At 42.1% G+C, this 18618-nt stretch overlaps 1 protein-coding gene across 4 annotated transcripts in view; it reads right to left on the bottom strand.

The window, feature by feature from the left end:
• Positions 1 to 18618, bottom strand: part of GALNT18 (polypeptide N-acetylgalactosaminyltransferase 18) — a 512574-nt gene that overhangs the window by 54580 nt on the left and 439376 nt on the right. For 2 of the 4 annotated variants that reach the window (XM_072619433.1, XM_072619431.1), the window contains one exon: positions 13639 to 14065. The exons of the other annotated variants lie outside the window; for them this stretch is intronic. In XM_072619433.1, the coding sequence (XP_072475534.1) occupies positions 13919 to 14065 (147 nt within the window). In that variant the 3' untranslated portion in view covers positions 13639 to 13918. Of the gene's footprint in view, positions 1 to 13638; positions 14066 to 18618 lie in introns of those variants that run through there. 4 annotated transcript variants of the gene reach the window in all.

Raw genomic sequence — 18618 nt, 5'->3', positions numbered from 1 at the left:
GATCCATCTCCCCAACTCCTTTCTTCATTCCCTTGAATCCAAGGCTCTCTGGAATCCTAGCATCCCAGTTGGTTCAAGACTTTTGTAACCTGGTACCAGCCTACCTTTCTGGGCTTGGCATGTACCGCTTCCTGGCATACCCATTATAGCCTCATCAAAGTGTGCTTCTGACTTTTCCTGGAATCTGACACTCCATTTCCCACCACTGGGCACAGGTTATATCCCTATGCCTAATATTTCTTCCTCCTCATTTCCAATTCTGAGAATATCTTTTTCACGGTTCAACTCTTGGACTATTTCCTTTGGGAGACCTTTCTTTGTTTCCCCAATTGTCAGTATCTTCATCCTTCACAAATGATTATACACACACGTATGTATACATATATATAAAATTATGATTATATAAAGAAGTAGTTGGTAGTACCATAAGTAGAACACTGGGTCTAGAGTTAGGAAACCTGCATTCAAATTCAGCCTCAGACTCTGACTAGCTGTGAGATCCTGGGCAGGTCATTTATCCTCTATTTGCCCCAGTTTCCTCAAATGTAAAATGGGGATGATGATAGAACTACTTCTTAAGGGTTGCTGTGAAAATCAAATGAGATAATATTTGTAAAAATATTATTTTTAGCATGGAGCTTGGCACATGGTAGGCACTATATAAATGTTTATTCCCTACTTTCCCCTTGTGTAAACATCTATATCTAAATCTATATGTACATATGTTTGTATTACATGTTTACATAATAATAATAGCTAGAATTTATATTGCGCTATAAGGTTGGGCAGCAAGGTGGTGCAGGCGGTAGAGTGTTGGACCTGGGAACAGGAAGACCTGAGTTCAAATCCAGCCTGAGACACTTACTTGCTGTGTGACCATGGGCAAGTCATTTCACCCTGTTGGCTTCAGTTTTCTCCTCTGTAAAATGAGCTGGAGAAGGAAATGGCAAACCATTTCAGTATCTTTGCCAAGAAAACCCCAAATGGGGTCACAAAGAGTTGGTCACGATTGAAACAACTGTACAACGACAAATAAGGCTGGCAAAGCACTTATAGGCATTATCTCATGTGATTCTTAAAACAATTCTGTGAAGTATGTGCCATTATTAGTCCCATTATAAAGAGCAAGAGATTGGTTATTTTTTTCCCTCTAGTGGAATATAAGCTCCCCCAGGACTGGGACTGTTTATATTTTGGTCTTTGAATCCACATAATATGCTATGATGCATTGTATGGCAGGAGTTTAATAGATACCCATTAGAGTGAACTGGATTGGCTGGTACTGGATCTTGTCTAAGCCTCCATCCAGTCAAGGAAACACTCTTACAACATCGCTGACAGGTGTTTACCCAACCTGTGCTAGACAGCCAGAACTGCTGCCAAAGGTCTAATGGGAAATATCACAAGTGCTTAAGGAGAATAAACACCTCTCTCCAGCTTAAGACAACTGAAGATGTCCTTAGCTTCTGGGTTAATGTCACCATGGACTGATTTTGACCTCCCTTTGGCCATTCCTCCATTGTTTAAATACACCATAATCAAATGAATTAGTCTAAATCAATTTAGGAGTACCCTCTAATGTTGGTGATAGCAACCGATCCATGTCTGCCTGTCCTGTGTCATTCTTGTTCGTGTTCTCCCATAAGCTCTCCTATGAGGGTCCACCTAACATATTGCAGGATTTTTATGATAAAGAAGTAGAAATGACTTAAGCTCTATAATTTAGGTAGCTAGGTAGTATAGTGGATAAAGCACTGAATCTAGAATTGTGAATATGTGAGTATAAATATGGTCTCAGACTCTTACTATCTGTGTGACCTTGGCCAACTCACTTAACTTCTGTTTACCTCAGTTTCCTTATCTGTAAAATGAGGATAAAAAATAGTACCTACCTCCCATGGTCGTTGAAAAGATAAAATGTGAAATTTTTAAAAAGACTGGGAAATCTTAAAGTGCTATATAATGGTGTTGTCATCATTATTATCAGCCAGTTGTTTGACCTTAAGAAAATAACTTCACCTTTCTGGGTCTGAAGTGATCTTAGAGATCATTTTGCCCAACATCCCTATTTTGTAATAACAAAGGCAATAACCACTCATGTCTAAAAGACTTTGAAGTTTGTTAGTAACTTGCTTATATTACCTTACTTGAGGTTCACAAGAACATTTTGAGGTAGATACCATAAAAGATGAGGAAATTAAGATTCAAGTTAAGCAACTTGCCAATGGTCACATAGTAAGTGTCAGGGATAGAATTCAAACCCAGGTCTTTCTGACTCCCCAGTCCAGCACTCTAACCACTGCCCATCCAAGTTCCACCAAAGTCCAAATTTATAGGATCATATATCTATGGTCAACATCAGAAGTCATCTAGTCTAACTACTTCACTTTACAGATGAGGAAACCCAGGTCCATGGCAGGTAAGTGATTTGCCCAAAGTCACCCAGGTAGTAAAAATTAGGGTTAGATCTGAACTGAGATCTTTTGGCTCGATTCAGTGATCTATACTTCCAGGGCTTCCTCTTTTGTTCAGGAACTCATCTCTCTGGTCATGAAATTCTCAACTATTCTATTCATAGATAGATCTACAAATACTCATTTCCAGTGGAAATCTCTATGGTCCATAGAGGGCCCATGGAGGAAATTTGGAGGGCTCTATAGCAGCAGCAGAGTAGGGGAGTGCCTTGATTGGGTTTTTCCCTGAGGCTCTGGAGGCACCGGACCAGGACAAGAAGTCTGTCCATCTGACTTCCTGGCTAGCTTCCTTGTCCATCATCTGCCCCTTAGCCAGGGGGCATGTACCCAGGAAATGATGCCGATCATTTCACTATCAGCTTGAACAAGGCAGGTTAATCTCTTGCAAAAGTCAAAGAACAAACAATCACAGTTATGCCAGGAAGCCCAAAACTAATTGGAAATGAGTTGTGGGTTATCTGCTGTTTGGGATTATCCCACATATATCCCTGCTCTGCTTCATTGAGAGGGATTATTGGGGGCTCACAGTGCAAGGGGAGAAATTTTTAGAGGCTTTTGGGATGTGGCTACTCCAGGCTCAGTGAAACTGGTCTTGAAACCTCTGGATTTTCTCCCTCAATGGTAGATTTTAGTCCATGGATCCTGAACTTAGAAAATGAAATAGACTTGAAAAGCAACAGTGCAATATTGTGGAAAGCGGGATGGTGCTGGAGTCAAGGAACGTGGGTTCTAATCTTAACTTTCTCATTTAATCCTTGGGTGACATTGGGTAAAGTCATTTTGTGGGTTTCAGTTTCCTTATCCATTAAATGAGGGGCTTGGATTAGATCAGGGATGTTAACTCAAAAAGAAACGGGGGCCATTAACCAGATCTAAGGATCCTTGTGGGCTATGTATGGACTCAGAAAACCAGATCATAACATTATCTATATTTTATTTTTGTTTATTTTGTCAAATATTTCCCAGTTCTGTTTTAATCTGGCTCATGCTCAATGTTGCTCCCAGAAGGTGTTTTGGACACTTCTGGACTAGCAAACTTCAAAGGCAGGGGTTCTTAACCTGGGTTCTGGTGGAGAGATTTCAGTGAATTTGAATTAAGATGAGAAAAAAATACATACATTCAGCTCTAACTGAAAATGAATACCTATTCAATTATTTAAAAACACAATTCTGAGAAAGTGTGCATAGACTTCACTGGACTGCCAAACTGACACAACAAAGATTAAGAACCTCAGGTACAGAAGGATGTACATTCCAAATGGTTAAAATTGTAAAATTTGTTGTGTATCAAAGGGCAAACCTTAGCTCTCTGAAAGACCTAATTGTCTAGAATGACTCACTTCCTGTAGGTTTGACATTAGCCCATCTGAAGGTCAAGGGCTTGCTTAGATCTTCCCAGGATCATATGCAATGAAGCTCTCCTAGGTCAGCCTTCCTTGTGTTTTGGTTGGCCACAGCTGGCAGTCAGCAAAAAAGGATTTATTAAGTGCCAACTATGTGCTAGGCACTGTGTTAAGTGATAGAGGTACAAAGGAAAGGCAAAAGACAAGCCCTACTCTTGAAGAGTCTAATGGGGAAGACAACTGAAAACAGTTATGTAGTATCTGTCATCTCTCTCTATCTCTCTTCTTCTACCTCTCCCATCTCTACCTTTCAATCTCTCTCTGTCATATCCATCCATTCATCTATCCATCCATCCATATCTATCTATCCATGTAGCTATGTATCTATATATCATCTATCCATCCATCCATCCATCCATCTATGTGTCTATCTATATATCATCTATCCATCCATCCATCCATCCATCCATCCATCTATGTGTCTATCTATATATCATCTATCCATCCATCCATCCATCCATCCATCCATCTATGTGTCTATCTATATATCATCTATCCATCCATCCATCCATCCATCCATCTATGTGTCTATCTATATATCATCTATCCATCCATCCATCCATCCATCCATCCATCTATGTGTCTATCTATATATCATCTATCCATCCATCCATCCATCCATCCATCCATCCATCTATGTGTCTATCTATATATCATCTATCCATCCATCCATCCATCCATCCATCCATCCATCCATCCATCCATCTATGTGTCTATCTATATATCATCTATCCATCCATCCATCCATCCATCCATCCATGTGTCTATCTATATATCATCTATCCATCCATCCATCCATCCATCCATCCATGTGTCTATCTATATATCATCTATCCATCCATCCATCCATCCATCCATCCATCCATCCATCTATGTGTCTATCTATATATCATCTATCCATCCATCAATCATCTACTTATCTATATATACATGTTTTATATATACAAATGCATATACATACATACACACATAAACACCTATACATACATATGTGTACACACATATACATATATATGTATATGAATGATAAATTGGGGATAAATAGCAGAGTCAAGGGGAAAAAATAACTGATTTTTTAATGCCTTATGGTTCCAAAGAGGTTTCCTTACAACTTTAGGTAAGTGAGGTAAGTAAGGTGAGTATGACTATCTCTACTTTATAGATGAGAAAAATGAGGCTTGAAAGGTGAAGTGACTCATCCAAAGGGTCTTTTTATCAGAGCTTGGATCCAGATCTTTTGACTTCAAGTTCAGCTACTTTGATGACAAATAACAGAAACATGTATCTCTTTGTATCTGTCAGGTAGTCCAGGCTGACTTTTTTTCTGACCTTTCTACCCAAGACTTACGCGTCTGACCATCATTTACATTCATTCATATCTTTTTAAAAAGTTGTATTGATATGTTTTGTTTTTTACATTAATCCCAAATGACACCTACTCCACGAGAATTATCTTGTGACAAAATAAGTTAAAATCACCTACACAGGGACCTCATCTGAAAGTGCATTTCCCATTCTCCTTCTGTAGTCCTTCTTACCTCTCTAAAAAAAGACAAAATGAAAAGAAATCTATTTTCTCTCTCACCCACTTTATACCTCATTGTAAGAAAGAAAAAAAAACAAATTCATTGTCTGATAAATATTAATTTTACTATACTTTATCTGAAGAAAGCAAACACCTCTTTGATTGGTCAAGCCAATGAAAAGGGACAATGCATTCCCTCCCCTCAACTTTGATCCCCATCCAGACTCTGAGAAAGGCTCTCACAATTTCTACTTTCAGAAGTGACTTTGAGGATCATTTCAAATCCTACAGGTAAATGTGGGTAAATGCTCCACCCTGAATATGTAGACAGAATAGCAGAAGAGCTATTAGCTGGACCCAACCCACTGTTCACTCATCCTCAGCTCTCCAAAATTATGGGAATAACCATTGTTCCATGGGCAGTTTTTTATTCCCCCAGTTTGTATTCTTTATTCTCTTAGAGCAAAGGTTCTTAACATTTTTTGCATCATGGACTCCTATGACAAGCTAATGAATCCTATGGATCACTTCTCAGAAAAAAAAAAAAATCTGCTGTCCATGGTGGTAATAAAGGGAAATGCTATATTTTAGTTGGAGGATAGTGAAAATGAAGATGTAATTTCTTCCCCATCTAAATTCATGGAACCCATGAAATCTATCCATGGACCCCAAACTAAGAACCCTTGTCCTAGAGACAGGTAACTCAGAAGACAGATTAGAACAATGGGCTCAATCTGATATGATTTAGTAGAAATAAACATAAAGTTCTAGCTTGAGTTCAAAAATTCAGTTACTCAAATACAGACTGGAAAATGGTTCATGTGGAAAAGACCTAGAAGATTTAGTGAATTCAATATGAAAACAGAATGACACAGCTGCCAAAAAAAGCAAATGCAGGCTGAGGCTACATTGGTAAAGGTATAGAGAGGAGAATGAGTAAGTAGAAAGTTCTAGTGTTGAAAGTCTCACTCAGATTCCAGCTCAAATATAGTGTTCAATTTTAAGTGCCACAATTTAGCAAAGATATTAACAAGGTAGGGTGCATCCATTTGGAGGCAGCTGAGATGAAGAGGAACCAGGAAATCAAGAAAACTGTAGTCTTAGGAAATTCATCTCCATCCTCTCTTAGAGTCACAGAACTTCTGAGTGGGAAAATATCTCTGAGGGTATATAATCTGATCTATATAACAACCCTGACTTGTGCCTGTCCATTCTCTGACTCAGCACCTTCAGTTACCTATGAGGTAGCCCATTTCACTTTTGGAAAACCTTTGAGGTCCATCTTTCATCCAGCTCTCACCTGTGGCTCCAAGAAGCTGTAATGTGTGTAGTGATTACACTCCTGTAAATTATCTTGGCAGATGGGCTAAACTAGGTTGAGGGTAACTGATGTTGAGTTAGGAGAATGTCTAACCCTAGCATGTGGAGACACTGTCCAGTAAAATGGGTGAATGAGTACAATTTGTTCCAATGGCCATAAAGGCAGTTGAAACAGGTGCTGGAGTAGCCCTTTGAGTATGGTTAGATGTCAAAGATGACAAGGTCACCCACTGCATCCTGGGTCATCACCAATAGTCTTGACTTTTGTTCTGCCACTAGACTTTGGTGACTCAGTAAGAGAGAGTGAGCCTAATGACTTTGGGCAAATCTGCCTCATAAATCCAATTTGTGCACAAGACAAGACATCACCTCATGATATTATTGATCCTCTCAGAAAAATGAAGGACTGACAACAACAGATATATTTTTTATGTTCAATTTTTTTCCATGTTGCCTTTCCCTTTAGAAAATGAGCTACTAGAGGGTAAAGACCAAGATTTGCCTTTCTTTCTATCCCAGCACTTAGCAGGATGCCTGGCATAAAGGAAGTTGTTCATAAATGCTTGTTGGCTGCCTAGGGGTCTGGAGAAGGGGGCTGGGCTAGGGCCAGGGCTTTATGTGCTTGGGATATGACTGAAAGTGTCACATATCATTGTGCTTGGGGAATTTGAAAGTGCCCCTTCCCCCCAAGTATCCAGGCAGGGTCTGGGTTGCCAGTGACTGAAAGTGGTAATTAGGGTTATGGCTGGCAGGGGTAGTTAGAGTTATAGCTAGGGTGTGGGGAAATTGGGGACATGAGTGATGAAGGAGGGATTCATGCTCCCCAACTTTGCAAAAAGGCTAAGGCAGGGAGTTAGCTGTGATGCCAGGGGACTTCATCATCTGCCTTCTGGGCTTCTCTGGCCTCTGGTATGGTCAGGGAAAGGGGCTGAAGAACATTTTCAGCTGCAAAACTTCTAAATCAGACTCATCCCAGTTTACACCCCCTTCTTCTCTTGTCTTTCTTCAGACAATCCCTCATTATCCCTCTCCTATAATTAAAAAGAAAGATTATCATAATGAGATTTCCATGATTTCAAGTTAATGGGTCTGCCCAGCAGGAGCTGTGATGTAATTATTCCTATCTTGTTCTGTCTGTCTCAGGAACACTCACTTCATGCAGGGTAGTAATGACTGTGTGTGCACGTGCGACTGTATTTGCATATGTACATGTGTATGGGGAACATTTGTATGTTTAAGTGCATATATGTGCCATCATCTGGAATGTCATGACAGAGGGCTCATCCTCTAGCTCTGGCTATAGCCCCTAGCTTCCTTTCTAAGAGGTGTGTGGGCCATGAAGGAAGGAAGTACAGAGGATCAAACTATGAAGCAGGCTTGTTTTCAGCACCCTCCCATGAAGAGACGCATTATTTTAGCATTCTTCTTCTCCATGGCCTCCTCCACCTTCTGCCTCTGGCTGGTCTTACACTGTCTCTTGGTTGCCCAGGAGGCCACACTCTGACAGGACTCAGGCCTGGATGGCTCGATCCATCCACCCACAGAATCCCCAGATGGGCATTGGGAGGGGACCTCAGATGTCATGAAGTCCAATGCTTGCCTGAGTACGAATCCCCTCCACAATCAACCTGGCTCTCAGGTACAGGTGCAGTCTTTGTTTGAAGTCTTCTAGTGAGGCATGGGATGGGGAGCCCCCCACCTCTCAAGGCAATGCAGCTCACTTTTGGATGTGTGCTACTGTTAGGAAAGTTTCCTGACCTCAAGGCCAAATTTGTCACTTTGCATCTTCCGTCCATGGCTCCTGGTTCTGTCTTTTGGGGTTGGGCAGAATAAATCTAATGCTTAACATTATAGTCCCTCAAACAGTGGATAATAGCTATCATGTCCTACCCTACTTCTGCTAGTTTTTTCTTTTCCAGGCTAAATATCCCCAATTCTTTCAAGAGATCCTTCCGTGGTATCACTGGTTTCCCTTCAGCTTCCTTCACATTCCTCTAGACATTTTCCATATTTTCATGGCATTTCAAACATATGGTGCCCAGGTCTGAATACAATTCCCTCAGTGTGGTGTGAGAAGGGCAGTCCACAAATAATGGGGACCACGGTTTTTCCCACCCAGTGCTGGATACTGTTTCCTCTCCTAATGCTACCCAAGACGGCATTAGCCTTTCCAACTGATCCCCATTGACCTTGTGGTCCGTTGTTATCATTGTTCTATCATGATCCCATTTGGGGGTCTTCTTGGTAAAAGTACTAGAGTGGTTTGTCACTTCCTTCTGCAGCTCATTTTATGGGTGAGGAAACTGAGGCAAACAGGTAAAGTGATTAGCCCAAGATCACATAGTTGGGTCAGATTTGAGCTCAGGTCTTCCTGATTCCAGGCCAGCACTCTATCCACAGAGCCACCTAGCTGCTCTACCTGCAGTCCAGTAGAGAATCCATTAAGCTGTGGACTCATCTTACTGCTAGGTGGGAAGAACCAGATGACAACCTAGTATGAACCAATTTCAGCACTGGAGACATTATGCCATCCCTCCCAGAAACATTGCCATTTAACAAAGGGATAACTTTTTTTACAGTAATATGAAGGAATTAACCCGAAGGGATAAGAGCATTGCATGAGGAGCCTTCCAAGATGATAAGAGAGGGATTATAGCATTCTCTTTTGCCTGTTTTCTCTGCCAAGAGGAGTGATCATTAGGTTGAAAAGGATGGAGCAAAGATCGACTGCTGCACAAGGGAAGCAAGGACTCAGTCAGGGTTGAAGTAAGCATCCTCTGAGATCCCCTCCAGCTCTGGGGTCCTGCTGGTGTGGGATGGTGACCAGGGCCCACTGCACTTGGTGACCTCCTCCCTCCCAGCAGAGTGAATCAGTCTACCCAGTGTCTAGAGCAGTAATCAGCTGGGATGTTTTTAAAGAGCTTTCTCACAGAAATATAGGCCAATTCCCTTTGCAGACTAAGTGGGAAAAAAGGTGTTTAATGCGCACGTCGTTAAGAAAAATAATGATTTCCTTTCAGGGCACACATAAAATCAGACATGCTTTGCAGGCCTAATTAGCCTAAAGCCCAAGTACCTGGGCAAGGGAATGGTGGGAGAAGAAAGTGGTGGGCTGCTCAGAACAGGCCTCTTGCCTTCTGTGTCTGAGGATGTGAAGTGGGCTGAACACACTGGGTGTGAGGCCTCTTTATAGGAACAAAACAGACAAGTGGTTAGAGACTGCTTCAGAAAAACCAGACTTTGAGCCCAAGCTAGGACAGGGCCTGAGGAGTCCTGGGAGTCTCCAGAGTAGGCACCATGCCTGTCCCGGTTTCCCAAAGGAGGGAAGCATCCTGAGGAAAGAAATGGGCTTCTTTCTGTATCTAAACTTGGTCTGACTCAGTTTCCTCAAATGTAAGGGGAGATGATAATAGCACCTATCTCATAGGGATATTGGGGATCAAATGAGATAGTACTTGTAGAGTGTTTAGCACATTGTGGTCACTTCATAGATACTTGTTTCTTTCCCTTCTTTTTCTTTTTCTTCCCTTCCAGGGATCAAGGAGAAGATAAGGGCCCCAGCCAAAGCAAAAAAAGAGCAACTACTGTTGGGAACATGCTGGCATAGGGATTGGGAGTGGGGAGAGACAGACAGAAAGAGAGGAGAGAGGAGAGGAGGGAATGGGAGGAGAAGGAAGGGACAAGTGGGGAGGGAAGAAGGAGGGGAGGAGGGAATGGGAGGGGAGGGAGTGAAGGAGAGAGGAAAGGAGAGAAGAGGAGGAGAGGGAAGGAGAGGAGAAGGGTGTTCCCCTGGAATCTGGGGCAGGGGAAATATTCTGGGAACATGGTTCTGAGGACCCCCAGGTTCTCTATTATATGAAGGCCATACTGGGGACATGATTGGTCACTGAAGGATTTTGACAAGTGTGTTTCATTTTGTCCTGTGTATTTCCTGTGCCTGGCATGATGCCTGGTACCAAGTATGAGATTAATAAATATTGTTTTGATTGATTGGCTTATCAATGAGTGATAAAAAACAGTTCTGTGCTTTAGGAAAGTGAATCTGGACTTAGTTTGAGAAGTGAATTGGAGGGAGGATGCTGGTATCAGGAAGTCAATTTAGCCTTTTACTAGGGCATGTGAACAGAGACCAGACCTGAGCGAGGAGGGTGACTGGGAGTGACCCATGGGAGGGATATTGGGAAGGCAGAAGTAGCAGGATTTGGCAACCGACTGGATGTGAGGAGTGTGGAGGGAAGGATCAATAATGACTCTGAGGTTCCAAGCCCAAAGGACTGGGGGGATTGAAATGTCCTCAACATAAATAGAAAAGCTGGGAGGAAGAACTGCTTTTCAGGGGTAGGTGATAAGATCAACTTTGGACCTGCTGGGTTTGAGGGGTTGGTGATATGTAGCAGATGGAACTCTTGAATGGGAAGTCAAGAAAACCTGAGTGAAAATCCTGCTTTAGGTGCTCCCCAATTGTGCTATGCTGACCAAATCACTTACCCTCTTCAGCCTCAGTTTCTCCATCTGTAGAATTGGTATACTGCCAGGGTTGTTGTAGGGATTGAATGAGATGACATATATAAAGCTCTTTGTAAATTTCAAAGCATTGTATAAACGTGAATTATTATTAACCAAGTGGAGATGTTTGACTGAGAGGTTACAGAGGGGTTTTGTCCAGAGAGCTATTTTCCTGTGTCTATGCATTGTTTGGCGAGTATTCCCTCCACCCATGTTTTTCTCTAATGCCATGAGAGGTGGGAGAGACCCTGGATTCTCAAAGGCTATTCCAGAGAAAAGTAGGGGAGCTTCCAACCCCAGACCTAATACATGTTACCTGTGTGACCTTGGCCAACTTTGACCTTCCTTGGCTTCCATTTTCTCATCTGGAATATGAAAAGCTTGAGCCAGGTGGCCTCTGGGGACCCTTTTGACTTCAGAGCTAAGGCCCTGTGAGTTGTAGAGGGTTCGAACAAGTTGGAAAGGCTTCAGACATGGGCTGGGCATTGGGCACCATGCCTCTTCCAATGCTGTCTATTTAAGGATGTACAGAGGTGCTAGACATCAAGGAGGAGGAATTTTTTCAACCACAGTAACTCATGAATATTGTTTATAGGATGTCTATGTCGATGAAAGAAATTACCCATATCGATGATATCATAGACCCTGGAAATTGTGAATTATATGTGCATGCAGCTGTGTGCAGAGTTCCAATGATGTGGAAAGGGGTCTTATTGCAACCTTGGCACGTACCTGGTTTCCATCTTCATCTTGTCTTAGATCAGTTGAGGTAGTATTTGGGATTTCTAGGGGTGCTCTCTCTCTTTGTCTCTCCTCACTTCTCTTTCTTCGTCTTTTTTCTCTTTTATTTGCTCCCTCTTTTCGTTTGTTTCTATCTTTGCTTCTCCCCTCCCTCTCTCCTTTCTCCATTTCCCCCTTTCTCTCTCTCTCTTTTTCTCTTTGTGTAATGTTAATGTAAGGTTAATGGTGAGTAGGAAGAAGAGGTAAAAATCTTCCCTGCCCATTAATAGGCCTTAATACCTTTCGGTAATTGCTAATGAAGCACTGGGTCAGAGGGTCGTGCCCTCTGGCTCTGCAAAGTGTATAAACACTCTGAGGTGAGGTTTTACTTTGGGACTTACCCATTGGAAGTGTTTGTTTGGCCAGACAAGACTCTGGGCAGCTGCTAAGGAGTCCCTGCCTGCTTTGAAAACCCAGACGTTGCTGCTTCTCTCTCTGGTAACTATTGTATGTATGTAATGGTCAGGCAGTTGGATCTGTCTATTGTTCTGTGATGTAGGTATTGCTTATGATCAGACAGAAGCCCTGTCTGCTGGTCTTTATTTCTCTGCTTGTATTTTCTCTGTTGGTATATGTGTTGTTTTAAAGTGATTGTTGACCCCTCAAAAGTTGCTTTCCTTTTAGAAAAGTAGATCTAAGAACCTGTACAGCAGGCCTTCCTGTGTATGCTGGGGTCCTCACTGTTACATACTGTCTCTGTCTATCTCTATCTATGCCTGTGTCTGTGTCTGTCTATCTGTCTCTCTCCTCAATTCTGCCTCTCTTCCCTTTTCTTCTCCCTCTTCCCACCTCCCTCTACTTCTTCCACATTCCTTCTTCCCTCCCCTGCCTTCTCTCTTAGGATCTGACAGTGAGGTCATTTTACCTATCACCTGTGTGGCTGTAAAGGGACCAGATAAATGCCCTCTTGTCAGAGTGAGACTTATCTAGAGGACACCCTAGCATTTTCCCAGGTGCCTATAGTCCAAGTTAATTCTTTATTTTTTTGGGTGAGGAGATGTCAGTGACAGATAGTAAGTAGCAGGGCCCTCTCCATCCCCTAACTCTGCTTAGTTATCAGGGTCCTTAGGTTGTAATGTTGACCACTGAGTGGTTTTTGATGCATTGGGAAGAGAGGAGGAACCAGTCTTCTCTTCCCTCACCCGCGAACCGTAATTCCTACAGACCATTTGCAGTCTGAATCTCCTTGTCAGAGAGCATGACAATGATGCCCTGACCATCCCAGTTTCACCTCACATTGGGCTAGAAAGAGAAGCTAGCAGAGGAAACGTGAAGCAAATGAAAATCTTGTTGGACAGCTGTTTTCTGGGCTCTTAAAACAGTCTTCTCCCTCCAAGGGTTATAGAGTATGTAGAGTGAGAAGGCACTGTAGAATGTGAGCTCCTTGAGGGCAGGAACTCTTTCCTTTTTGTCTTTGTATCCCAGCAGCTCTTTGCCTGGCTCGTAGAAGGCACTCAATGAATGCGTATTGATCAACTGATCTCCAGCATCAGCATGTGCTCAATCAATTGGGATGAATTGCTCTTGAAGGAGCAAACTTCAATTTGTTTTCAGCTCAACGAGCAGTTGGATTGGAGACACTGTCATCCCTCATCCCTTCCCCCAGGGCACCAAATGACCAGGGGAAACCTTTTCTTAACCAATAGCATTTTATTGTCAGTTATAAATAATCTCCATTTGTTCCTTATGTACAATTGTAAAATAGTTTATGACCTTGCACCCTCACCCACAGTTCAGCATCTTTCTATAAACTCCATGAAAATTGAATAGGAAATGAGTCTCTTTTCTCAGCCTATAAGCCCAGCTTCCACATGGAAAACCCCAAGAAAAGAATACAGTAGAGCAGGCGCTGTCCGCTACACAGTAGCAGAAGATGGGAAGGAGAGGTTCCCCTCCCTCCCCAGGGCTGGTCAGGAGGACAAGCTCTGCAGGATGTTGGTGATGGACCAGTGCTGGCCAGAGCACTTTTGCAACACCAGCTGGAACCCAAACTCGTTGTCGCTGTTTTCCTGCAGCTCTAGGCAACGCTTGGATCTCTGGTTCTGGATGGGGCCTTCCTGAAAAGCCAGAGACGAGAGTTGGGTCAGGGGATAAGTGCAGCCCAAGAGCTGGTTATAGGAGAGTGTGGATGTCAGAGTATAGTGTGGTGTAGGAGGCAAATCAGGGCAAGAGGGATCCCTTTTCTTCCTTTCCTGTTTGTGCCAGGGAAATGGGGAGCTACAGATGATTGTGACCATCATTTTCAGAGGAGGGATCCCTGGTGGGATGATGATGAAGACAGCAACAACTATAGTGCTTTAAGGTCCATACATATTATCTCCTTTGATTTTTCACAACAACCCTGTGAGGTAGGTGATATTATCCTCATTTTACAGATGAGGAAACTGAGGCTGAGAGTTTAAGTCAGCTAGTAGATTGTGGTCCTGGAAGAAAGAATTAAAGGATCTCAGTTGAAAGGAGCCACATTGTCCAACCTATATCTACTAAGGGGAGTAGCTAGGTGGCACAGTGAATAGAGCATCAGGCTAGGCATCCTCTTGACAACATGCCTGACAAGTGGTCATCCAGTCTTTGCTTGAAAGCCCCAAGTTAAAGGGAAATTATTACCAAGGCAGATAATTCCACTTTTAGAGAGCTCTAACTGGTAGGAAGTTTACTGTGGTATATGGTATAACGTGTTGGTCTAAACCTAATTTCTTGCGCACAGTTTTCTGCTTCTCTAAGCAATTTTGATCAAAAGTTATTTCCTAGGTGATTCTTAATTAAGGTTGATTGAATATCACTAAAACTAATCTCCTATTTTAAATATAAGGAAACTAAGGCTTAGTAAGATGTGATGTGTCTTAAATCATATTGTTGATAATGTACCAGAGCCAGAATGTAGACCCTGCTCATCTGACTCCTAATTCAGTGTTCTTCCACTATACCACACACTTCTCTTATGATATGTTTAGTAGTGGTTGGCAAAGGTCAGACTTGAACCCAGATCTCTTCACTCTCAGTCCAGTGCTCTATCTCTTCCAGGGCTCTCTTTGATTTCCCTAAGTAGGCTGGGTTCTCCCTCAGCACCTTCTGAGGTGAGTGGAGAGAGGTGCTAGTGAAAAGTTCCTTGGGAAAGTTTCAGAAATAGTTCTTTGACTGTGAGCACTGGGAGGATTCTCTGTGGTTGCTTGGGTCAGTCTTGAAGAATGGCTGCCATCCAAACCATTTGAAAGCATTAACTGATCTGGGCAATCCAACTAGACTTTAAGACCAATATGTTTCAATTGTGCAAAATTTTCAACTCAATATGTCAACCAAGAAAATGATTATGATCTTAGACTGAATTAAGAAATAAGGAGGTTATGGTATCATTCTCATATGCCCTGGAGGGACTATTCTCTCTCTCTCCCCACACGTATGTATATATACACACATACACATATGTACATATGATACTTTCTCTGGAGTTTTTATATATGCATATATACATATATATTTATGCACATATGTATGTCTATATAAAATACTCCAGAGGGAGTATCCTGCCCAGCTCTGGGCACAATTAAGAAGGATATTGATAAGTTAGCAAGAATTCAGAGATGGCAACTCAGATGGTGAAAGGCCTTATGAAGGTCAGTTCAAGAAATAGCAATGTTTAGTCTAAAGAAGGGAAGACTTGGGGGGCATATATGATGCCTGCTTTTAAGTATTTTGAAGCACCTCATTTAGAATTACTTTGTTTTGTTGGATACCAGGGGGCAGATCTGTGTGGAACTTGAAGAGAGGTAGATTTAGGTTTGATGTCAGGAAAAACTTGATAATGATCAGAGATGTCCAAGGGGGGGACATGTTTCTTTGGAAAGCAATGGGAAGCCTTTCCTGGAAGTGTTCAGGCAAAAGTTGGGTGACTACCTTTCATGTATGTTGTAAAGAGAAATCTCATTGGGTTATTGGTTAGGTTCGCTGGCTGCTAAGGTCCCTTTCTACTCTGATGCAACCTAACTCTAGGTTTCTCACTAAACACTCTGGGCTACATCTGTGATTGTCCTCTCCCATCATATGGTACCAACTTGGGGGAGCAGGGCTAGCAATGTTAGCTCCTTTCTTTGGTTTTTCTAAGTTTCTGAAGTTGGTCAGGGCTCTTTCTGCATGTAAGGGTCTATGTTTCTGCTAAATGCTCTCACACTACCTTATCTTCCTGACATATAAGGCAGGAATGTTTTTTGGTTTTTTTGTGTGTGTATGTGTGTGTGGTCAGTAGTTTCATTGGAGTTTAAGAGAAAAGTTTGCAATTTGAATAAAATGCAAGATTAGAATTAAAACTAAACACTAACCCCATTAACCAAGAGGGACATTAACCAAATGACCATGCATCCAAGCTGCCAGGCCCCTCAGCTAGTGAACTACTATCAATGGACATATTGCTATCAATGGACAGAGCCCAGAACTAGGAGATAGATGCAAGACCTGGGTCCAAGCTCCAGTTAATAGGATGGCAAAAAGTAGACCTGGAAGGGATGTTGGAGATTTCTAGTTCCAACATTATCATTTACAGATCAATAAACTAAGACACAGAGAAAGGGACTCATCCAAAGTTGTCAAATAGAAGGGTTGGGATTTGAACTTGTATCTTGAGATTTTGATTAGGGTTAGGGTTCTTTCCAGTTCACGATGGCAATGCCTTCTGACTCTTACAGTGGTTGTTTCTGATAAGAAAAAGATGATCATGTATCTAAAAAAATTTCTTAAGTGGAACATGTGTGGGTTCTCCTATCTGCCTTCTGCTCCTTTCAGGGAGATTTATTTATAAGAGAAGGTCCTTGTGGTTGGGAGATTGTCTGGGTAGACATCGATGTCTGAGTGCCCAGTACAGATGTAGCGAATACTTGTTTCTGATAATTTGGTAGAACACTGACCATGTAGTTAGCACCAAAGCATTGATTTGGAGGTGCAGGATCTGAGTTTGAATCCCACATCTCCCACTCACTACCAGCTAGATAGCAAAAAGGATAGGACACTGGACCTGCAGTCAAGTAGACTTGAATTAAAATATGACCCCAGTCACTAGCTGTGTCACCTTGGGCAAATCCCTAACCTCTGTTTATCTCAGTTTTTCTCATCTGTAACATGGGGATAATAATAGCACCAATCTCCTAGGGTTGTAGTGAGAATCAAATGAGGTAATTTTTTGAAGTACCTGGTACTAGAAGGCACATTTAATAAATGCTTGTTTCTCCCCCTGTATGACTAATCAAATTACTTCCCTTCTTGGACCCTCAGTCTTTTCCTCTATAAAATGAGGATAATCAGACTCCAATCCCCCATTTCATAGGACTACTGTAAGGATGACACTAGAAACTGAATACAGTATAATGTTAGTACAAATTGCTATTGAGATATGAGTGGTATCTATATATTGTAGGCCCTCTGTGAACTTGGATATTGGAAAAGGCGGGACGTGGGAAAACATGGGAGACCTCTGTGAAGTGGTGCCAAAGGAACAGAAAAGTGAATTTGGGCTCACTTTTGTTGACATTAAGTCCAAACAAATCTTGAACCCAATCAATGGTTCATTCTTTCCTGATTGCTCTCTCCACCCAAGCTTAATCCATTCCATTGACCTTTGGGACCTTTGAAACTAGGCTGGCTTTGGTTCTGTCCCTTCATTAAGAGTTTTGGTAGCCTATGAGGCTGAATAGGACTCTTGGGCCATCTCTGGTTCCTCAAAGAGCCTGTGATTTTCCCTGATGCACAGAATCTTTCTTGGCAGAGTGTGACAGTGGCAGACAGGACCCATTCTTCAAGAGGAGGAACTTTAATAATAGCTCTTCTGTGTCTCAGGATGGGAGAGGCCACTCTCAACCAATGAGCCATAAGCCAAGTGCCCCCTCTGGTCCCTGACCCCACTAGAGCTTTGTCTTACTTCCTGAAATTCAGTCCAAACACCAGTGGGTTTGGAATTCCCTGAGTATAGTCCCTAAAATCTCATTGGGACTTCAGAACCTCCAAAGATTATTGGTCTAGATGGGTGGAGTTTTGGGAATTCACCCACTCTAGGGTGGGGGTAGGGACCTATTTCCAGATTCATGGACTCTAGGCACCCCCTTTACAACTTTTCTGATAAATAGACATCTGGTTTCATCTGCTTGAAGACTTACAGTAATAGGGAACTCACTACCTTTCAAGGTAGCCCATTAAAATTTGGGACAACTGTAATTATTAGAAAATGTTTACTTTTATTTAGCTGAAATCCTCTCCCCTGAAATGTCTAACCCTTCCTCTGAGTTCTGCCCTCTAGGACTGAGTGGAACAAGGCTAATTGCTATTCCACTTGACAATCCATCAAATAATTAAAGATAGCAACCATGTCACTTGAAGTCTTTTCTTTTCTAGGCTACAATTCCCCACTTCCTTTGGAAAGAAAACCAGATTTTGTTCAGAGGGTTTGGGTTAGAATCCTAACTCTGTTACTCATTACCTGTGGAGGCAAGTCACTTAAATTATCTGAGTCTCAGTTTCTCCTTTGTAAAAATAATAACTGACCTTCTATCCTGTTTTAACTTTGCAAAGAATTTTTCGTTTTCCATGATTTTACTTGACTCTCTTGATGACTTAAGGGATCATTTCT

Source organism: Notamacropus eugenii, chromosome 6 (assembly GCF_028372415.1).
Source record: "Notamacropus eugenii isolate mMacEug1 chromosome 6, mMacEug1.pri_v2, whole genome shotgun sequence".
Lineage (NCBI taxonomy): Eukaryota > Metazoa > Chordata > Mammalia > Diprotodontia > Macropodidae > Notamacropus > Notamacropus eugenii.
Note: the sequence above shows the minus strand (reverse complement) of the source record. Positions and strands in the feature narration are given on the sequence as shown.